This window comes from Papilio xuthus, unplaced genomic scaffold (assembly GCF_000836235.2).
Source record: "Papilio xuthus unplaced genomic scaffold, Pxut_1.1 DF827714.1, whole genome shotgun sequence".
In the NCBI taxonomy this organism is placed as follows: domain Eukaryota; kingdom Metazoa; phylum Arthropoda; class Insecta; order Lepidoptera; family Papilionidae; genus Papilio; species Papilio xuthus.
The window spans coordinates 2442647-2461462 of NW_013530935.1; the positions used below are offsets into that span (position 1 = coordinate 2442647).

Sequence of the window (18816 nt, forward strand, 5' to 3'; positions counted from 1 at the left end):
AGTCACGACGGAGCGCAAACAAACAATAAGGCACGCGACACACGCGCGCGCCGCACGAGTGTGTGGTCGTGCCCTAAGGTCGTGAGGCTCGTGCCATCGCATGTCGGAGAAACCTTCTCGTATCTCATAAATATTTTATTAATTGATATGATATTAAAAGAAGTGAGACAATAGTTATAAAGCTTTACCCCCTTTTGATGAAGCTAAGTACACGCAAAAAACAAGGTCCTTGTATATCGAATTTTCACAAAATATTGGTGTCGATTAGGAATGTAACACTGTTCAGTGAAATAAAGCTATATTTGAAGTGAAATAATGAATTCCCACAAACGCAATTGGTTATATTAAAACTATGCAATAAATTAAACTTACATAGCATTTATAGTTCGATAATTACGTACTAACAAAACGCAATTACGAAATCGAAGAGCGGAATTGTGAGGAATAGAACGGAACACGTAACATCTAGACATACTAGGTCCGACCAATTGTCCTACTTTCAAAATTCGTTTCACACGCCAATTTTTATAAACTCACTGCATCGTTAATGATAGTAGGAGTGATACTTAATACGTACCTAACATTTTAGTGCAACCTTTTTGCTTCATTATTTCATAAATTTATTTTTTGTTCAATGCCAGTGTTAGAGTTATAAAAAAATTGTAATTCATTAAAATATAAAAGTTCTCATTGGCTTATCTTATAAGTTTCACCATTCGCCTTTTATGTTTCGTTATGCGAATAATATGCATACATTTATAACTTATTTCCCTTGATTTCGTTAAATATTTTTTTTGTTTAAATAGTAAGTTAGCTTAGGGGTCATTTTGTTTCAAACAATACATAAACTATAGCATTATTAACCAACATAGCAAAGGTGAAAGTGATTTGGCGAGCCTTGCATCCCATATTTCGCGCCTCTCCGTACTAATTACTTCCCGTGTCTATAAATCCGACGTGCGAACAGTTATTGCCCGTAAATACTAAGGAAACAGTGTTTAACTGGTAATAGTCACGCATTAATGAGTTAAACTTGTGACTTGTTGACATTTGTTGACATAGTTTGAAGAGAGCTGTAATTATAATTTATAACGCGGCGTTAAGTTTAGTTAGTTTAAGTTGAAACAGCTTTTTCCTGCCGTTTTGCTTACATATGTATTAAAATACAGTTCTGTAATAAAGGATAAAAAAAAGAAAAAGAATTAGAAATAAAAAATAGACTTAACATATTTGCTAAATATCGCCAATGCATTTGGTATTCCTGTTGTTGTATTATTAACGTAAGTAATGATAACTGACGGTCATGACTGTCCGCGCGGCTTAATTAGTAGCCTATGCGTTCTTCCAGACTATGTTCTACATGTGTGCCAAATTTCATCTAGATCCGTTCAGCCTTCAAACAAACATCTATCCATCCATAAATCGCATAGCATTTATAATATTAGTAAGAAGTAAGATGACGGACGAAGTTCAGCGGCAGTTCAAAATTAATTATTTATCAAGTCCATCCTTAAAAAGCCATGAAAAACCGCTAGAAAATATTCTAAGCTTCGATTTATGTTACTAATGTCTTACGTAACCAAAATCACATGTGTAGGCAGCTGCAAAACCGAAAAGATCGTGGAATTAGTCAAACATAATGACAACAAATTCGTATTACTTAAAAAGCGACCACGGACCGGAGTTAACGCGATTTTTCACAGCACAAAAATAAACAGAACTGTGACAGTTACGTGTGTTGCTTTTTTATGGCAAGAAGTCTGCCATTACTACAAAAATAATATCAATTATTTTAAATAATTAAGAGCGTCGGTGGCTCAGAAGTCAAGCACTTGACTTACAATCTGCAGGTCCTGGGTTCGAATCCCGCCATGTACCAACGTGTTTTTCGATTTCCGATTTACATGTAACATCATGATGCAACCTGCACATATCTAAGAAGAAATTCAAAAATATGTGTAAAGTCAACCAACCCACACTTGGCCAGCGTGTTTGACTATGGCCTAATCACCCCAACCTTAGGGTAGGCTCCGAGCCCCTCGGTGGGGACGTATAGTAAACTGATGATGGTGATCTTCAAGACTATGTTCTATATGTATACCAAATTTCATCGAGATATGTACAACCATTCTGGAGATACCTTCAAAACAAACATCCATTCATCCTTCTAAATATTCGCATTTTAAATATAAGTAAGAAAGTAACAAGATACTGTAAAATTGTCTTGAAAATATAAAGAACTTACGCAACATAACGCGGCATAATACTAACATGGGAACTTTAGTTAGGCGTATCATTTAATGGTTTATAATTCGTGCTATAAATACCGGTCATTATGGACAAAATAAGCTTGTATTAACCGCCTCCTGTCTCTCGTTAAATCCAACATGGATTTATACGTAAATTACTTTTATTTTATATTAACAATTTTAGTATGTGACAACGACCGACGTGTGGCCAAGTGAGAGCGGAACACACTTAAAAATAATTTTCATTTATTTTAGATTTTTTTATTTCTTAGATGGGTGGAATGGATGGAAATATTTTTTAATTTTTTTTTTACACACTAACACGTCATTAAACACTTCGAAATTTAATCGAAGGCATTTTAATTTCTTGTATGAATCTATCTAATATTATAAAAGCAAATGTTTGGACGGATGTTTGAAGATATCTCCAGAACCGCTGCATGGATCTCGCTGAAATTTGGCATAGATATAGAACATATTCTGGAAGAACACATAGGCCATTAGTTTTTTTTTAATTCCGCGTGGACGGAATCGCAAGCGTCAGCTAGTAAATAATATTTCTCTCCGACAGTCGAGCCATACACAAAACCACTCAAAAATAATAACCCAACAAAGCTGACATAAAATGATCGTAACATCGATTTAGTGTCGATAAGTCATTACACAACGGGAGACGGGGGCGGGTGCAAGGCGGGGACGAGACGGAGACGTGACGACTTGTTAACACCGCGGATTATACTCTTAGCTTTATTGATGCGCGCACGCAACTGTGTGGACGACTCTACATCTGTTTGTAGCTCATTGTTTAATTCAATTATTATAATGATATGACCATAAAATGGTGTTTTATAAAACTTATAGATTTATAAAAATGTGATAAATATGTAGTAAATATAAGAGAACTGCAATAAGAAGGATATAATAAAAGATTGTCTGTACCCTTAATGTCAAGTCTCGATGATGACTTCATAAATAAATAAAAAAAACAATAAATATATAATAACTAGAAATTTATCAAGTTTCATATACATATGGTCACCCTAAAATATTACACAAAGAAAATTATTTACATTGATATTTGATATAAATCTATTATTTCCATAAACAACTTGATGGCACGTGACAAACAATGCTTCACCTCGGATAAGCTAAAGATTAGTTTAAATCCTCTAAACATTGTGTAAAATTTGCACAATTGTAAAGCAAATAAACATGTTATGGTTTTATTGATACGTCATTTAGCAGATGTAAAGAAATAATACAAAGATTTAACAGCAATTTAATATCAAAGTCTTATAAACGCAGACTGATGTTCGGACCGTTATCAGGGAATTATTTTTATGTCTTATTAAGTACTAGAAGATTAAAGACTAAAAGGGATTTAAATAAGGATGCTTATCATTAAATCACACTATTGATATGGACAATTATTGTTAAATAGATTTATGGAAAAGCCCTATCAATTAGCATTTCCAAACATCGCTTGCCAATTGCTATTTGATATTACGATGTATCTTAACATATGTTCCGCTTTGACGGCACAGGCGACTAAACACACACGATGGAACATGTGAAATCGCGAACCAGGCATGGGATGATCGGCCGTCGACCCACACCGAAATAGCTAGCCTTGACCGCGCCCTGCCTGACCCACTACTCACCCGGGGCACGTCCTGACTTGTTTGTACCGCCATGGGCTTTATGACAAAGATCTTTGTTTTTTCTATGTTTCATCGTAATTTATGAATTTACACATGTTCTGTTCGTATCATCGTTATGACAGATCAATGACCCAGCTAATACCATACTGAAAGTTACATACTTTTATACAATCATTTTAATATAAATATATATGTTATTCCCTAAGCAAAGACGACACATTCATATCTAATTTAAGTTAGCCTCCATACTACCTTTGTCCACGTTTCACCACTTAAGAACATAATACTCTTATTTCCATTTCCGTGGAAAAAAAGATGAAGCAAAGGTTTGGAATAAGTTGCCAGTATCAACGTTTCTGCCAATTTACTTCTTCAAAAATCTTATCGTTTATAACTTTAACTATATAGAAACGCTACTAAGATTAAAATGAATCATGTACATATGAATTAAAATTAATCATACTTATAATACTTTCATATTCCTAATTCATCTTTATAGCAACATCTAAGTAGGAAAATCTGTCTGTCTCACGCTCAGTTTATGCGTCTGTTAGTGAATTACAACGTGCACTGGCGGTTTGCTTCTCAGAAGGCATGCGCACGCGCATCATAAACAAAACCTTACGGCGCAGGAATGCGTACATCAGATCAGACATGTTATATTTGAACAACAAACGCCTCACTCTCAAAACGATTCTATTGAATCAATTTAAAATATAATTTATATATGCTCCTGTTTATTTGTTTGATAGATATTGAATATTCATATCAATAAACTAACTTCCTGATATCTGTTACAATATCAGAGAAGAGAATTTAGTCTTCCCAAGTATTTAAAACAAACACTATCAATTATAAAAATTATGTAATTCAATCTCTAAGAAAAAGATTCTAGATGTTATGTTCGCAATTACAAATAGTTATAGAAGACGTGACGTGTGTTTGGCGAAGACGAAGGCAACAGGCCGCGGAGGTCGGCGCACGTGGCCACTTTCCCACGGGCCGCGGGGGTCGCCGGCAGACTGCCCGCCGAATCCCGAACACTTTTGTATTTGGAACGCGACCTCCACTAAAACGATTTGTCGTTTTTTTCTTAAGTCTCTTTAGCCAGTTTTGCCATAAGGATAAGTTCCGTTTTAAACAAATTATTTTGATTAAAACGGAATTATTTGAAATAACATTTTATGGATTTTTAAACAGTAATTAATAACCAAGATACGAGACATTTTAAAACCCGATTGGTCAATCGGAATAGAACTATAATTTCAATCAACCCTAATTTGTTTAGTAACTACAGTTTTCTGGACCTTAAAATGGCCATTAACCACTAAACTACATTGTATTTAATACAATTTCATTTCCTTATTCCAAACAACAATAATACAAGAGTCGATGTGCAAATCCACCAGAAACAGACTAAGCAGAGCGCTGCAATAAATTGTTAAGGGACGGCTGTATCGAGGTCGGAGTACGGAGGGATATACGCAGGACTTAACACGGCGCCGGCTCATTTCTGTAACGAGTTAACTACAGAAATATTATGATATATTTTGTTACTGTTACAGATGATCTATACAAACAAAAACACTGCTACAACTGCTACAATTTGAAGACTTTGGATATTGACTGCAATACTTGCATAAATAGTAAATTATAGCTTAGATTTGTTTATTTATAACTAACGATATAAATATATTTTCATAATTTAAATAATATTTATCTTGAAAAAAATAATAAAGTTTTAATTTATTGAAACACAAGACTTGCAACGCCATCTAGTATCAGATAGTTGAATTACACACATTCTGTCCAAGTAAATAAAAAGAACAGCGTTTAATCATAATCGTATGAGAATAGCTCAATCTAATATATTTTTTTATTTCCTCCCTTAACATGTCCTACTAAAGATATAATAACTACTGTACTCTATCTATTGCCGCTTAGCTTAAGCGCTAAAGTAAAATAAAAAGCCGAATAATGCCGAAAAAAAAAAGAAAAGTTGTACGAGAAGTTATGAAAAATATATACTTAAGTACAAACATTTTTAAAATGTTAAAAGAGAAGCAATAAGAATAGCGTTACAATTTATTTTCTAAACGGAGCTTGGTCAAGTGCGATCAATGCAGACACAATCACTTAAGCTATAAATAACCAAAGGATCGATAGTCGATCCGTTGCACCGAAATAGCTTGTATTTGGAAAGGAGCGTGCATCTCTATTGTATTCTTAATGGCCGCTTTAACCAATGCATAAAATCCGCAAGAACTACGACTTCGGAAAATTGCATTTTAAAATTCAATTATATATATATATATATATATATCTCGGAATCGGCTCCACCGATTTTCATAAAATTTAGTATATAGGGTGTTTCGGGGGCGATAAATCGATCTACCTAGGAATCATTTTTAGAAAATGTCATTTTATTCGTGTTTTATCAATAATCGACTTAAACATAAATTTAACTTTTTCTATCGGTAAGATCGAAAAATATTATTCATATTTCATCATTTTATTAGTAATTCGTACTTAAATATAATTTCCAAAAAACACAATTTCAAAAAAAAAATAGTGAGCAAAGCTCGGTCATCCAGATTTTTGCTACATAATTTGTCAACATTTTATAATATATAAAACATCACAATCATGCAATATCTAACATATTCGTGTTTTTAATCTTATCTATCATCTCATCTTACTTTCACAGACTATAAAACAAGACACGCTGTCTGTATGTATTCTCCATTTAAATTGCACGTCATTGCAGCGTACGTTAAAAATAGCTGGATATATGCTGATGTCAAATCACGCAACCTAGCAACACTATTGTACTTTCGCGCCATTTCTCAATTCAATATGGCAACTTTCCATGATAATTTTTACGATGTACGTCTAGATTCATAACCTAACTTTGTCTACGTTGAAATTCGTATCCATTGTCAATCCATATTAAACAATAAGGAGTCAATTTACCAAAATCGAATTTAAATTTTCTATCGACTACACTAATATATCTACTAATCATAAACTTAAAAAATTTATAGAATTTTAAAGACAATAAAACCCTATCATATGTAGTATATTTCAAAGCAGGACTAATCTCCAGAACAACAAAATCTAAGCCAGGACTTCTTATGAGTTCTTAAGTAATATTGCAAATGAGACGCTGTAGTCTTCGACTTATTTATATTTTGTACTGAACAAATCATATTTAGAATATCAACAAAATAATCGTGATATAATGGAAACACGTCAACAACGAACATTAGTATTCTGCAGTGGAGGGCACGACTAGAATTTACTGTTATAGCGGCGTGCATCTCCCTGCAAGATGCACCATCTCGCGCCGCCGACTGGCACTGGCGACGATTTACAAGCTCAGTGCGACGTTCATGAATTCCTGGAATACTGACTAAATTCTTCAATATTCTAAACATTCATTTTCGTAATGTGTGTATACCGTCAAAATAAAGTGGTGATCATAATAATCTCTATAGTCTGTTCTCAATAGGCCAACGTCCAACAACCAAAGTAAGGATGACGTCATGACGAGAAGCTATACATCACAATTATGAAAGATATGTGACGTTGATGGATTTTCACACGGTGACCAGCAAGCGGAGAATCGGTAAATCAACACAATACTGAATGAACGTAATTGGGCCCAATGTTGGCGAATTAAGTGCGGTTTTGTGAACAACAATGATGCAGCCTCATTGTGCGCGCCCAATCGTGTGAATAATGAAGCGATTGACTTTTATTGGGCGTTTGGTGACGCGGAACTACAAGTGTTTGTAAATATTTACTATATTAAACTCCCACGATCTTGTTACAATTCTAAGCTACAAATAACTTTTATGTAAATTTTACAAGTATAAAGAGCGCCTGACAATTTATAAACAGCAAAATCTTATATCAACAAAATATGAACATCCAAAAACTGGTTATTACAGTCATCATCAGTTAATATATAAAATTATCTTAGTAGACTCGTTAGATGTGCAATCTATACAAATTATTTAAAAAAGGGTGCCGGTAGGTAATATTTGTCTGTCTATCTGTCTGTAAATCCGCGTTTTTTCCAAGTCATCTCCGAAACGGCCGAAGGCAGCTATAGCTGATGTTTATGAGTAACTTGAAATATTTTTTTTTGCGCGATGACGAAGTCGCATGCGATCGCTAGTAATCTTATAACAAATAAGTAAGTACATTTTATACTTTTCAAAGCGAGAAATACAATAATAAAAATAACCAAAAAAAGTCTAGGTCAATATTTTAATAATGTAAATAATAATAAATACACTGGTTGAAATATTTATATTCGCTCAATTAATAACTTTGACAGAAGTGCAAGTTATGTCCTTGAAGGTGTCTTACTAATAATTACGTTCAAAATTATGTTGAGTCCGAGGCAAAGGCAACATAACCATTCGATCCACTCGCGTCGCTTGTGCCACTACTGTGAATAACATCAAATAAAATAATAAAAAATGGAGAAAAGCGTGATTATTATAGTGTTATTTTTTTCGTGCTTTGAACACACACAACAACTAATCCCATTACGTAAGTATATTTTTAATAAATTTTTTTCTAACTACCTTTTTTTTCTAGTGTTGGTAATATTTACAAACATTGAAAAGCGATTTTTGATTATATATTTTTTTACGAATACGATTTGAAATATTAGCAGCCTGTTAATTTAAACAGTAGAAAAGCACAAGACATTTGGTTTAGATATAAATTCTGCTCTAAAATATTCATTAAAAAATTATTACTAGACTACAGAAATTGACAATATTTTAACAAAGTTTTCCCATAAACTGTTTAGGTACGTAAATTAGACTAATTATAAAACACAGATCCCAATTACCTCGCATTTTCCATCCCTAAATTTAAATATTATTACTAATATTATTAAATCAATTTTCATTTAAATATATGAAAAAATAAAAAAAAATATCTCAAAATATGAACTGTTGCGTTTGTCAGTTTTTATTCGTTATATAAGTTGACCCAGTTTCTTGACCCAAAGGCCGTTGATGAAATCTTTTCGTCGAGTGCATTGTTTATCTCTACAACATGCAAATAAAGTTTAATAACCTTAAAACTGAGGTCGACTATCGTAATATAAGGCAAAAAATGACAAACAGGTACATGACAAATGTATAAGGTAAAAAAGTTTTACCAAAATTGAGAAATACACAGACGTTCGTTATAACGAAAATTAAATAGAGAAGAAAATAATGTAACAATTACTTTTATAGTAGAATTGGCTTCGACTGATGAGAGTACTAAAAGTTAGTACGAAAAAACATTAATGGGGAAACATATTTAAATATTTTTTACAGATATATAAAAGTGTAATTTACTATAAAATATATTATTAATACAGCGAATTCAACACAGTTACAAATTATATAAAGGCATGTCTATATTTACATATATTTTTTTCATTTCATTATTCACAGCTGACTTCATCCATCCTTGCAGCGAACTAAATGATGAATGCTTCACACAAGCTACGCTAGACGCCATACCTGGCGTTGTCAGAGGAATCCCGGAGGCGGGCATCCCTCCCCTGGACCCTCTTTACCTGGACAAGAACATAACGATGGCCCTCCCCGGTAACGTCAAGATGACATTCCACAACGGAAAACTACTGGGACTTAGCACCTGTGTGCCGAGTAAAGTTTCGTAAGTAAAATTATGTAAGCAACTTGACATCGTATGCAATACAATCGTATGACCTCATAAGGTAGGCAGAGTTTTATATTCTAATAAATTCTAGGTTTAACCAAAGATTTGAGAAAAGTGCTACGTGAAAAATGGTCGACAGTGATTGGAACTTTTTAAGCTATCGTACTTAGATAGCTCTGAATCTAAGCCTGTATAGATGAATTATTTAAAGACATTATGTTCTTAATACTATCTACCTATTCTTAAGAGATTTAGATGAATAGAGATGATAGCAGAAAAACTATTCTTCTTTTTAATTACTACATTATTTACATCATACGTTTTGAAAAAAAAATTGCAACTTTGTTAGTACCTACATATTACAAGTCTTTAAAATTATAATTACGCTTTGAAGAGCAATAAAATATAACGAGATTAAAGGTAAAGTGCATTTTTCTAGTCTTTTCTAGGAATATTACGTAAATACGAAGTACATTGCACTCCACTCTTGTGCGTCGTACGAAATCGGGGTTAAATATCGAAAGCCGAGCCATATCGTTATACGAACGTGGCCGTAATGAAAATATTGCCAAATAGACCTGTCGCGAACATAAATTTAAGAACTTCTAGAACAGTGAAATGTAGAGTTACACCAAATTTAATAGTTTAGACATGGCAGTGTTTAAAAACGAACAATCTCATATTTGCTACATATCTATGAAACAGATCGCGTCGTGAGCAGCGAACATTTGTTTTCGACATCCAGTGCAACTTTACCATCAAAGGCCATTACAGCATTGTTGGAAGGATACTGCTTTTCAACCTTAACACGGACGGCAATGCAAAGATTAAAATATGTAAGTAACTTTAGCCGACAGTCTATTAACAGATGACTCTTTTATATTGTCATGGCTTTACCCTTGAATAGTTATTTTTTAGACTCATATTTGCTTATTCATTGTTTGTTATCAAATAACATACATAGTAGAAACGTATATAAGTGAAACTTTACTTATCTTTAATATATCTCCTAAGAAACAAATTATAACGCCATTTGCAAAGTATATCCGTTGTATGCATAATGACTTGAATTATTCACTTCCTATCACGCAATGGTTAACTATCGAACTTTGTACCTACATCAAAAAATTTGACAAAACTTAGATGTCATGGGTAAATATTGAAGTGGTATATTTTCTGCTACGAGTGTCCGTGGCTCAGGGGTTTTAGCACTTGACTTGTAAATTTATCCGACATTTTTACGGTGAAGGACAACATCGTGATGCAACCTGCATATATCTGAGAAGAAATTCAAAAATATATGTGAAGTCAACCAACCTGCAATTTTCTTTTTCTAGGGAATCAAAAAATCCATCTAGAGGTTCTCGAAAAGGTTGTTAAAAACGACAAAGGCGAGGGTCATTACAAGATAAACTCTTACAAATACAAAGCAGACTATGGGACGGACTTGAAACTCAACTTGACTAATTTATTTAGAGGAAGCCCAGAAATTAGTAAGTATCGTAAATTAATGTATTGAAATTCAAAACCTCTAACGACGACAAAAAGACCTTAGGGTCCTTTCACACAGACAGGGCACAGAGCAAGCAGATTCTTTATCGCAAGTAAAATTGAACCTTACAAGATTGAAACAAGGTTTAATGTTAGTTTCGAAGTCTTTTCGTATCGAGAGCAAGCGTAAAAAAGACGTGAAATGTAGTCCTAAACCTTGTTCCAACTGTATAAGGATCAATTTTATTTGCGATAAAAATACAAGGATTGCAACTAAACAGCTACATTATAAAATTGCGAAATTTTAGTACCTATGAAACTCCTTAGTTAGAAAAGACAAGATATAGTTTATTGAATTAATCCAGAAAATATATACTGGCTGAAAATAAAAATCAAAATTAAAAAATATATATCACTAAAAAAAACAATCTTCATTCCAGGCGCCAACATTCTAGGCGTGCTCAACTCGAATTCGCAACTAGTCGCTCAGGAGTTCGGAGGGCCGATCCTCGATTACGCTATAGACTACGCAATGAATGTCACGCAGAAGTTCTTTGATGCGTACACATACGACCAGATCAGCCATGTTCCTCTCACGGATGACTTCTTTGAAGAGGATTGATTTACTATAAATAGTTTAGATACTTTAAAAGACTATGAGATGCTACATCTTATATTAATTAAGCGTAAATTAATATGTAAATTAACGGTAATCGTTGGTTTCTGAGTCCAAAATCTCTATATAAAACATGTTATTTCTGTTTTGTCAAAGGTAATGAAAGAGATGATGATAAGTTTTATACTAATGTGTAATCTTTGGTTTTTGAAACCAAAGATTAGATAGCCTTGAAGTATTAAGAAATCACTTGGTCTCGATAATACAGCATTCCTTGTCCTAATCCTAACCTATCATTATAGACCTTAAAAAATAAATAAAGCCATGGTAGACTTTCGTACGACTGAGCTAAATATTTCATACAAAAACTTTAGTATTTGTATTTTAAATGCGTATTTGTTGTAAATATATGCGTGTAAATCCATTTAGAGATTAATAACTAATTACTTACGTGGGTGGGTAGCTGATGATATTTGTGTTAAATCATTACGTGTCAATAAAAATTGACAATTTTCTTCACTTCACAATAAACATTACCCGCATTTCAACACTAGTTTTTCCATATCACACACAATATTAAGTTCATTTTAAATAAACGCTCACATCACTTGTATAACACACAACAAAATTATTATTTTAGAAGTACTTATTCGTTGTACATCTCATTTTAGAAAATTCGATTTCATGTTACAGTAATCACAACTGTCAAAACTTTTTATTTTCTTTTTTAAAAAGCACAAATCTTTCTCGACTGCCAGTCTGCCAGCAACATTAATTTAGTTTTAGTTTGTAACCTAAACGTATTTGTAGGTAATAATACTTTTAAATAAATTTTAAATAGCGTTTTATTTTTTTTTATATAAATGGAAACGAAATTGTGCAAGCACTTACCAATGATTCAAATATACTTTCCTATATGTAAGATAGTTGTTTTAATTGTTATAACCACAACTTATTGTTAAATTGATGGTTAACATAAACATAAATTCCGATGTTTTAAAACACAAGTTTAAATAAAAGTATTGTATATCGATGTTTGAAAAGCAATTTATTTTTGGTTAGGAATTTTATTAAGGCTTTAATCTACTAAATGTTCTGTATGACAATTTATTTCGTTCTTTGAACTATTTCTGTAGCAAATCACGCGAAGCGGGTCTATCGTCTGAAAACTTTAAAACATAATTTAATTTTATAGCCTTTGCAGGGAACAAATAACATTTCGTTCGACTTCGCTGACAATCTCATTCCGAATTCTCTGAATACATGATATATATTGTTTATTAACCGATTCGGAACGCGATTCGTTTTTGTTAAATGTCCTAAAAATCACGCGATTTCTTTATATTGCTTGAAAAGTTTGATTGTGAATTTATTTTACGTCTTGAAATAGTTTGGAACAATAGAAACGTACTATTTTTATTAAATTAAAAAATAATAATTACAGCTACTTTATTTGAAATTGATGTTTGTAAAGTGATAGAATAACAATTAAAGCTTATATCTTAGACTATAGGCATGCTATGTACTATAATGATACTATATGTCGTAGACAATATATGTATATAATCTGTACCCCACAATTTTTTTTTGGCATAAGCATCTAAAACGAGCGGTGCCTGATTTCTTAAAAAGCACCGTGTCCATGATATCGATTACCGTCACAAAAATCTATTTCCGTTTGTCCCGTCAGCATCAGGACCATAAATAATTTAAGTCATAACAAAATCGTCACGTAGATGAAACACACGTTTTGGCGCGTTATTTTTGTTGCGCCGCGGCACGTGGGGCCGCATCGGATACGTGGTTTTTTGCCACCGGTGACTTTTTAATTTGAGGTGTAAAAAACAAAGGTTGGGGGCGAAAAGACACTTATCTTTCGCGAGAACAATATGTTATCGGTTACGGTTCTGTGGTTCCCGAACTTTTTGAACCATAATTGTTATTGATGTTGCTTAAATTAAAAATAAATGAAATGATTACAATTAAATTAATCATGCCTATTGGATGAGACATAAACTTGACGTATTTTTTGTGACTAACTGTTTAGTTTCAAATCTATCTTTTACAACAAAAGTAGACTGGTGAGAGCGCTCTTTGGATGAATCCTTACGGACCTAAGCTCCTTCGAAATCCTAACTCTGTATCGTTATATATATTATGTTAGTAAATAGCAACGCTATTAAGTTCTATCATAGGCATTATAACAAAATTATCATTACTACTCTTAAAAAGTTTGAGAGACGTTAAATTCCCTGAGCCCTTGTGACATCTCTGCTAGCTTGTAATGACATCCGTCATTCCACACTCCTCGCCCCCAGTATTTTAAAGACGATACTTATAACCGACCGCTATACCTAGACCCTTACAATACTATTTATATCCAAGAAAGTCAATATCTATCCTAATAAGGGGATGTCTTGTGTAACTGGATAAGCATTAGGGGGTGTAATGTGCCACTTCCGATAAATATTTTCCTGCGATCCCTCGTTTTCATAAAAAAGATACAGAAATTGAAAATAGTTGTCCTTTGTCTGATCCTGTTAAAATATTTTTTTATCTAACTAAAAGTGACGTCTTTAGCTGCCGTCGTCGCTGTTTATAACTATGTACATAACACTAATAGAAATAAATATCCTCAAGCTTATATTTCGTAGAGCGTAAGGATTGAATGACCATATATTATAGGCCTTGCACGTATGAGCGCTTATCTGTATACTTATACAGACAAGCATAATCACAACCCATAAACATATCTATAAAGAACAAAAAAACACATTGTTTTTTTCTAAATTAACAATAAATAAAACATGTGTATAGTAAAACAGGGAATTAGAAAATTTTAGTTTATACCAATATTAACGCGAAAGTTTAGATGAATCGATGTTTGTTGGAATGCACATCCATAGCAACTCTATGTATTTCGCTGAAAGTTGATATAGATATAGCAAAGAAATCTATTAAGACTTTTCTGTAATTCCGCGCCGACGCAGTCGCTTGAATAGAGTCACATAAAAGTTCGCTACATCCCAGTAACAAGACTATATGTATTTGGTATAGAAGCTTTTAAATGAAGACAGTACGTGGATAGTTAATAACATAGTATAGGAATCCATACAAAAACTTTAGAGAGATCTGTAATGTGTCGGAAGTGCGTGTCGAAGGCGTACTGTGATGACGGATGTCCGCAAAAACTCTGTCGACACTTTGTATCTGTCATCGTGTGATGTATGACAAAGGTGCAGAGGTGGAAAATCACGTCGTTTGATTTATTTAATGAGCATTCGCGCTGAAAATATACTTCAATGTCGTTCGTCATTTAACGATGCGTTCAAGGGATTTTTCGAATTCCTTTCTATATAACAGTGATATCTGATTTCTCTGCATAAGAAATAGGATCCTAAAATATACCTTCATTTTTCAGTACTAGCTTGTTTCAGCAACTAAAACGTTGTGATACAAATGGATTTATCAAATTCCCATTCAATGACAACAAAGGCGAATAAATTACTCAAAGTTACAAGTTGTTACACGAGGCGCATTTGATTTGTATGTAGCCGATGCAACGACGGTAATGACCGCCTGCGTCAGGAACAGCTTTGTATGGAGATAGCTTTGCTAAATTACTTAAAGTCTGATCTAAACTTGGCCTTTTCGCACTATACCGGATAGTTACAGTAATGATTTTGGAATAAACTAAACTGATTTCCTTGTGCAAAATTTATAATTTAAAATCAAGAAATATCTTAAATAAAGGTATTTTTTTTATCAATTTCAATGCCAATTTTCGCTATTCCTCCTTCGTTCTTTTACACAAGCAACTCATCTGTCTTTAAAGTATGTCAATTTTCTGTCTATCGAAATCGAATTTGAGGTTTAAGAAGCCTTTTCTGCATTGTGTTAGCCGGTGCCACAAAGTCGTGGTGATCGGGCCGTAAACGGGGTCAGGCCATTAGAGCGCTCATTCGCATGCATCCCCGCATCTTTCAGTTCACTGAAGCCAACGACGTCTTGCTTTACAATGCACTAATGATAATGTTTAATATTAATACAAACTTTGATGTACCAAGGTCAACAATAGTTCCGTAATGAACTATTTTTAATTAAGACATAGCCTATTACTACCTCATAATAGTAAATTGAAAAAGCAGCTTGGTTCAACTATTGCAAAAAACGTCTTCGTCACACCCTCGGTCACAGCTCATGTAACTAATGAGAATGTTGTGCACCGACCCGAAGCCAGACCTCCCTCATACAAATTATTTAAATTCTTTACTAATAATCTCCAAGTTATTTCTTTCTTATAACAGAAGGGGGCAAACGAGCAGCGGGAACACCGAGGTGTTCAACGACGCCCATGGACATCAGCAATACCAGAGGAACCGCAGATGCGTTGCCGGCCTTTGAGATAATGATAAGCTCGCTTCTTGAAGAACCCTAAGTCGTAGCGGTATGGAAATACCGCCGAGGACAGACCATTCCACAACGCTGCTGTGCGAGGCAGGAAGTTTTTATTAGTTATTTTCTTTCTAAGCTGTGAAAAAAAAACTATTAAAATTATCCAATCCTCTTTAAATTAGAAAAGACCTTGAGTTAACACGTTTCATGCTGTCGAATTCCTAGATACAAAATTAGTAATTTTTAAATTATTCCTAGATTTAATATACAAGTATCGTGTTCAGGATTATTCTACTGCCCTTATCTATATTATCAAGTCTTGATAAATTTTTTAGGGCCATTCCATTAATCACATAAAACTCGAAATGCGGGAGGATATTGTAAACTCGTGTTTATAGTCGCGTATTATATATAATAACTACGATTAGTTATATAACAGGAGAAGGTGTATTCTACCTCATTTCACGAGAGGGGGTGGTGGTTTAAAACTTGCTAAAAAAAAGTTCACATGATTAATGGACAACCACTTAATAAAAACATCTTATATTATTCTTCCATGTAAGTGCACCCTATTTCATTGATAACCGCATTGGTCCCGTGTGAGACAAAAGTTGCATTCTTGTCACGGCCATATTCCGAGACGTAGACGTATTAATTGCTCTATTGATTCGTATTGCAGAACGTTTGCAATGATTCTCGAAGTTGATGTCTCATCGATATTCAACAGATACACCGTTCAATGGACTTACTGAACTTGTTCTGCTAATTCGTACATATCAAGATCAAAACGCTTTTTGAATTCGAATTTTTCTCCGTGTGAATTTTTCGCAACACGCAAACTGAGTAAACAATGATTACAGTAAAATAATATTAGTAATATTAAATCTGGGAATAATTTAAAAATTACCATATTAGTATCTGGGAATACAACGGCATGGAACGTGTTAACTAAAGGTCTTTTGAAATTTAAAGAGGATTTGACAAGAGTGCATTAAGAGTATCAGTGGTTAAGGGGTTAAGCACTTAACTTGTAATCTGCAGTTCATGGGTTCGAATCTCGTCATAAACCAATGTGTTTTTCTATCTACATATGTTACATTTATTCGACGTTCTTACGGTGAAAGAAAACATCTTGATACTGCAAATATCTGAGAAGAAATTCAAAGATATGTGTGAAGTCAAACCGCTTGGGCCAGCTTGATTGACTATGGCCTAGTCAACCCTAACTAACGGTAGGATCCGAGCTCTTAAGTTTTGACGTACAGTACGCTGATGATGACGAACAGTAAAATGCTTCTTTTTTTCATATACTATAAATGTATATGAAATGACATTTAACAAAAGGGTTGGCAGAGATTATAAAATCAACGAAAATTATTATTTTACATTTTAATATCAAAATTTACAAGCGCCCATTACATATGATAGTTAACAATAATACATACATTTTTTTAGTAAGAAAAACAAGGTCACATTACATTTCGTTCAATTATTTACAAATTTTTTACAAACAGATTAATTTTTGAGATTTTAAATACATTGATTTATTTTATCACCATCAATTTAAGCAAATTTTGTCATGAATTTTGGGGAAAATCGTCATAAATAGTAATATAAAATAAATAATTATTATTATTTAGTAGATTTTAGGATGAAATTAATATTTTAATAATGCAAATTAATTAAATTACAAATAGTTAATGATGAACAATTTCATTTTTAGTAAAAGAATTACGTTGGAATTACGGATTACAGATTGATTATACGAATTTAAAAAATGCAATACTAGCAGTCTTGTAAAGTCAAAAATATTATATAATTATTAAAAGCAAAAAAAATATGAATTGTGTTAAATGACTAGTTATATACCTACTCCATATCAACACGAGTATCTGCTAAATATATTTTCTCCATACATAAAACCTTGTTTTCCTCACATTAAGACATATCCTTTAGACGTCTTGTTATTATAGTTTCCGTTAGTTCGAACTACTGAAAACATACACATAAAATATTGTTAATATGAAAAAACCATAGAAAATAAATATAAAAGATGTCATCGTGGAATTATTTATTAAATTTAAAAAGCTACAATACTTTTTCATATTTTTAAACAATCATCTAGTACGTTTTAGTACGAAAAACTCAAAAACTACCAGATAGTTCTTGAGTTGAAAAAAGAAATGGGACCAAATACCGCATGCTATGTTTTGAATAAAAAAATAATTATGACAATCAGACAACTAGAAGCAGAGTTACGAAGTGACAAAAAACCATAGACAAATTGAGAACCTCTTCCTTTTTGAAGTCTGAACACATTTTTAATATCAGCAAGTATTTTATGCATACATTTTGGCAATAAGAACTTATAATAACTTCATTTATTATCATCCTTTGCAATTACAGAATAGTTATGTAGTTAACCTTTTATTTCAAATGATATTTATTTACGTAAAATAACACTAAAATATTACTACTTTGTATTTAATTCTAAAAAAATATATATATTTACATTTCCATCAACTAAAATTGACTAAATTACAAATAACTTAAAATACGATGAAAGTTTTACAAACTTTTAATAAAAAAAAATGTTACTCGACTTTTATTATATTAATATTTGAACGTATGGTACATTGAGGTTATTTAACATAAAATATTGTTCCATAACAAATAATAATTGCACTATTGGTGGGTTCCGTAGACC

At 32.8% G+C, this 18816-nt stretch overlaps 1 protein-coding gene across 1 annotated transcript; it reads left to right on the top strand.

Annotated features, from left to right (window-relative positions):
• The first annotated feature begins 8332 nt into the window (after positions 1-8332).
• On the top strand, positions 8333-12584 carry LOC106116613 (protein takeout). The gene is made up of 5 exons (XM_013310498.1): positions 8333-8473; positions 9379-9604; positions 10313-10443; positions 10945-11100; positions 11539-12584. Exons 1-5 carry the CDS (start codon positions 8401-8403, stop codon positions 11718-11720), a joined length of 768 nt encoding a protein of 255 aa, XP_013165952.1. The 5' UTR covers positions 8333-8400; the 3' UTR covers positions 11721-12584.
• The last annotated feature ends 6232 nt before the right edge of the window (positions 12585-18816 follow it).

Bases quoted from the DNA above. Each gene is read 5' to 3' on its own strand.
- LOC106116613 (XM_013310498.1), top strand. From the start codon at position 8,401: ATGGAGAAAAGCGTGATTATTATAGTGTTATTTTTTTCGTGCTTTGAA. The intron at 8,474-9,378 runs GTAAGTATATTT...CATTATTCACAG, and splicing joins ACAACAACTAATCCCATTAC to CTGACTTCATCCATCCTTGC. The intron at 9,605-10,312 runs GTAAGTAAAATT...TCTATGAAACAG, and splicing joins TGTGTGCCGAGTAAAGTTTC to ATCGCGTCGTGAGCAGCGAA.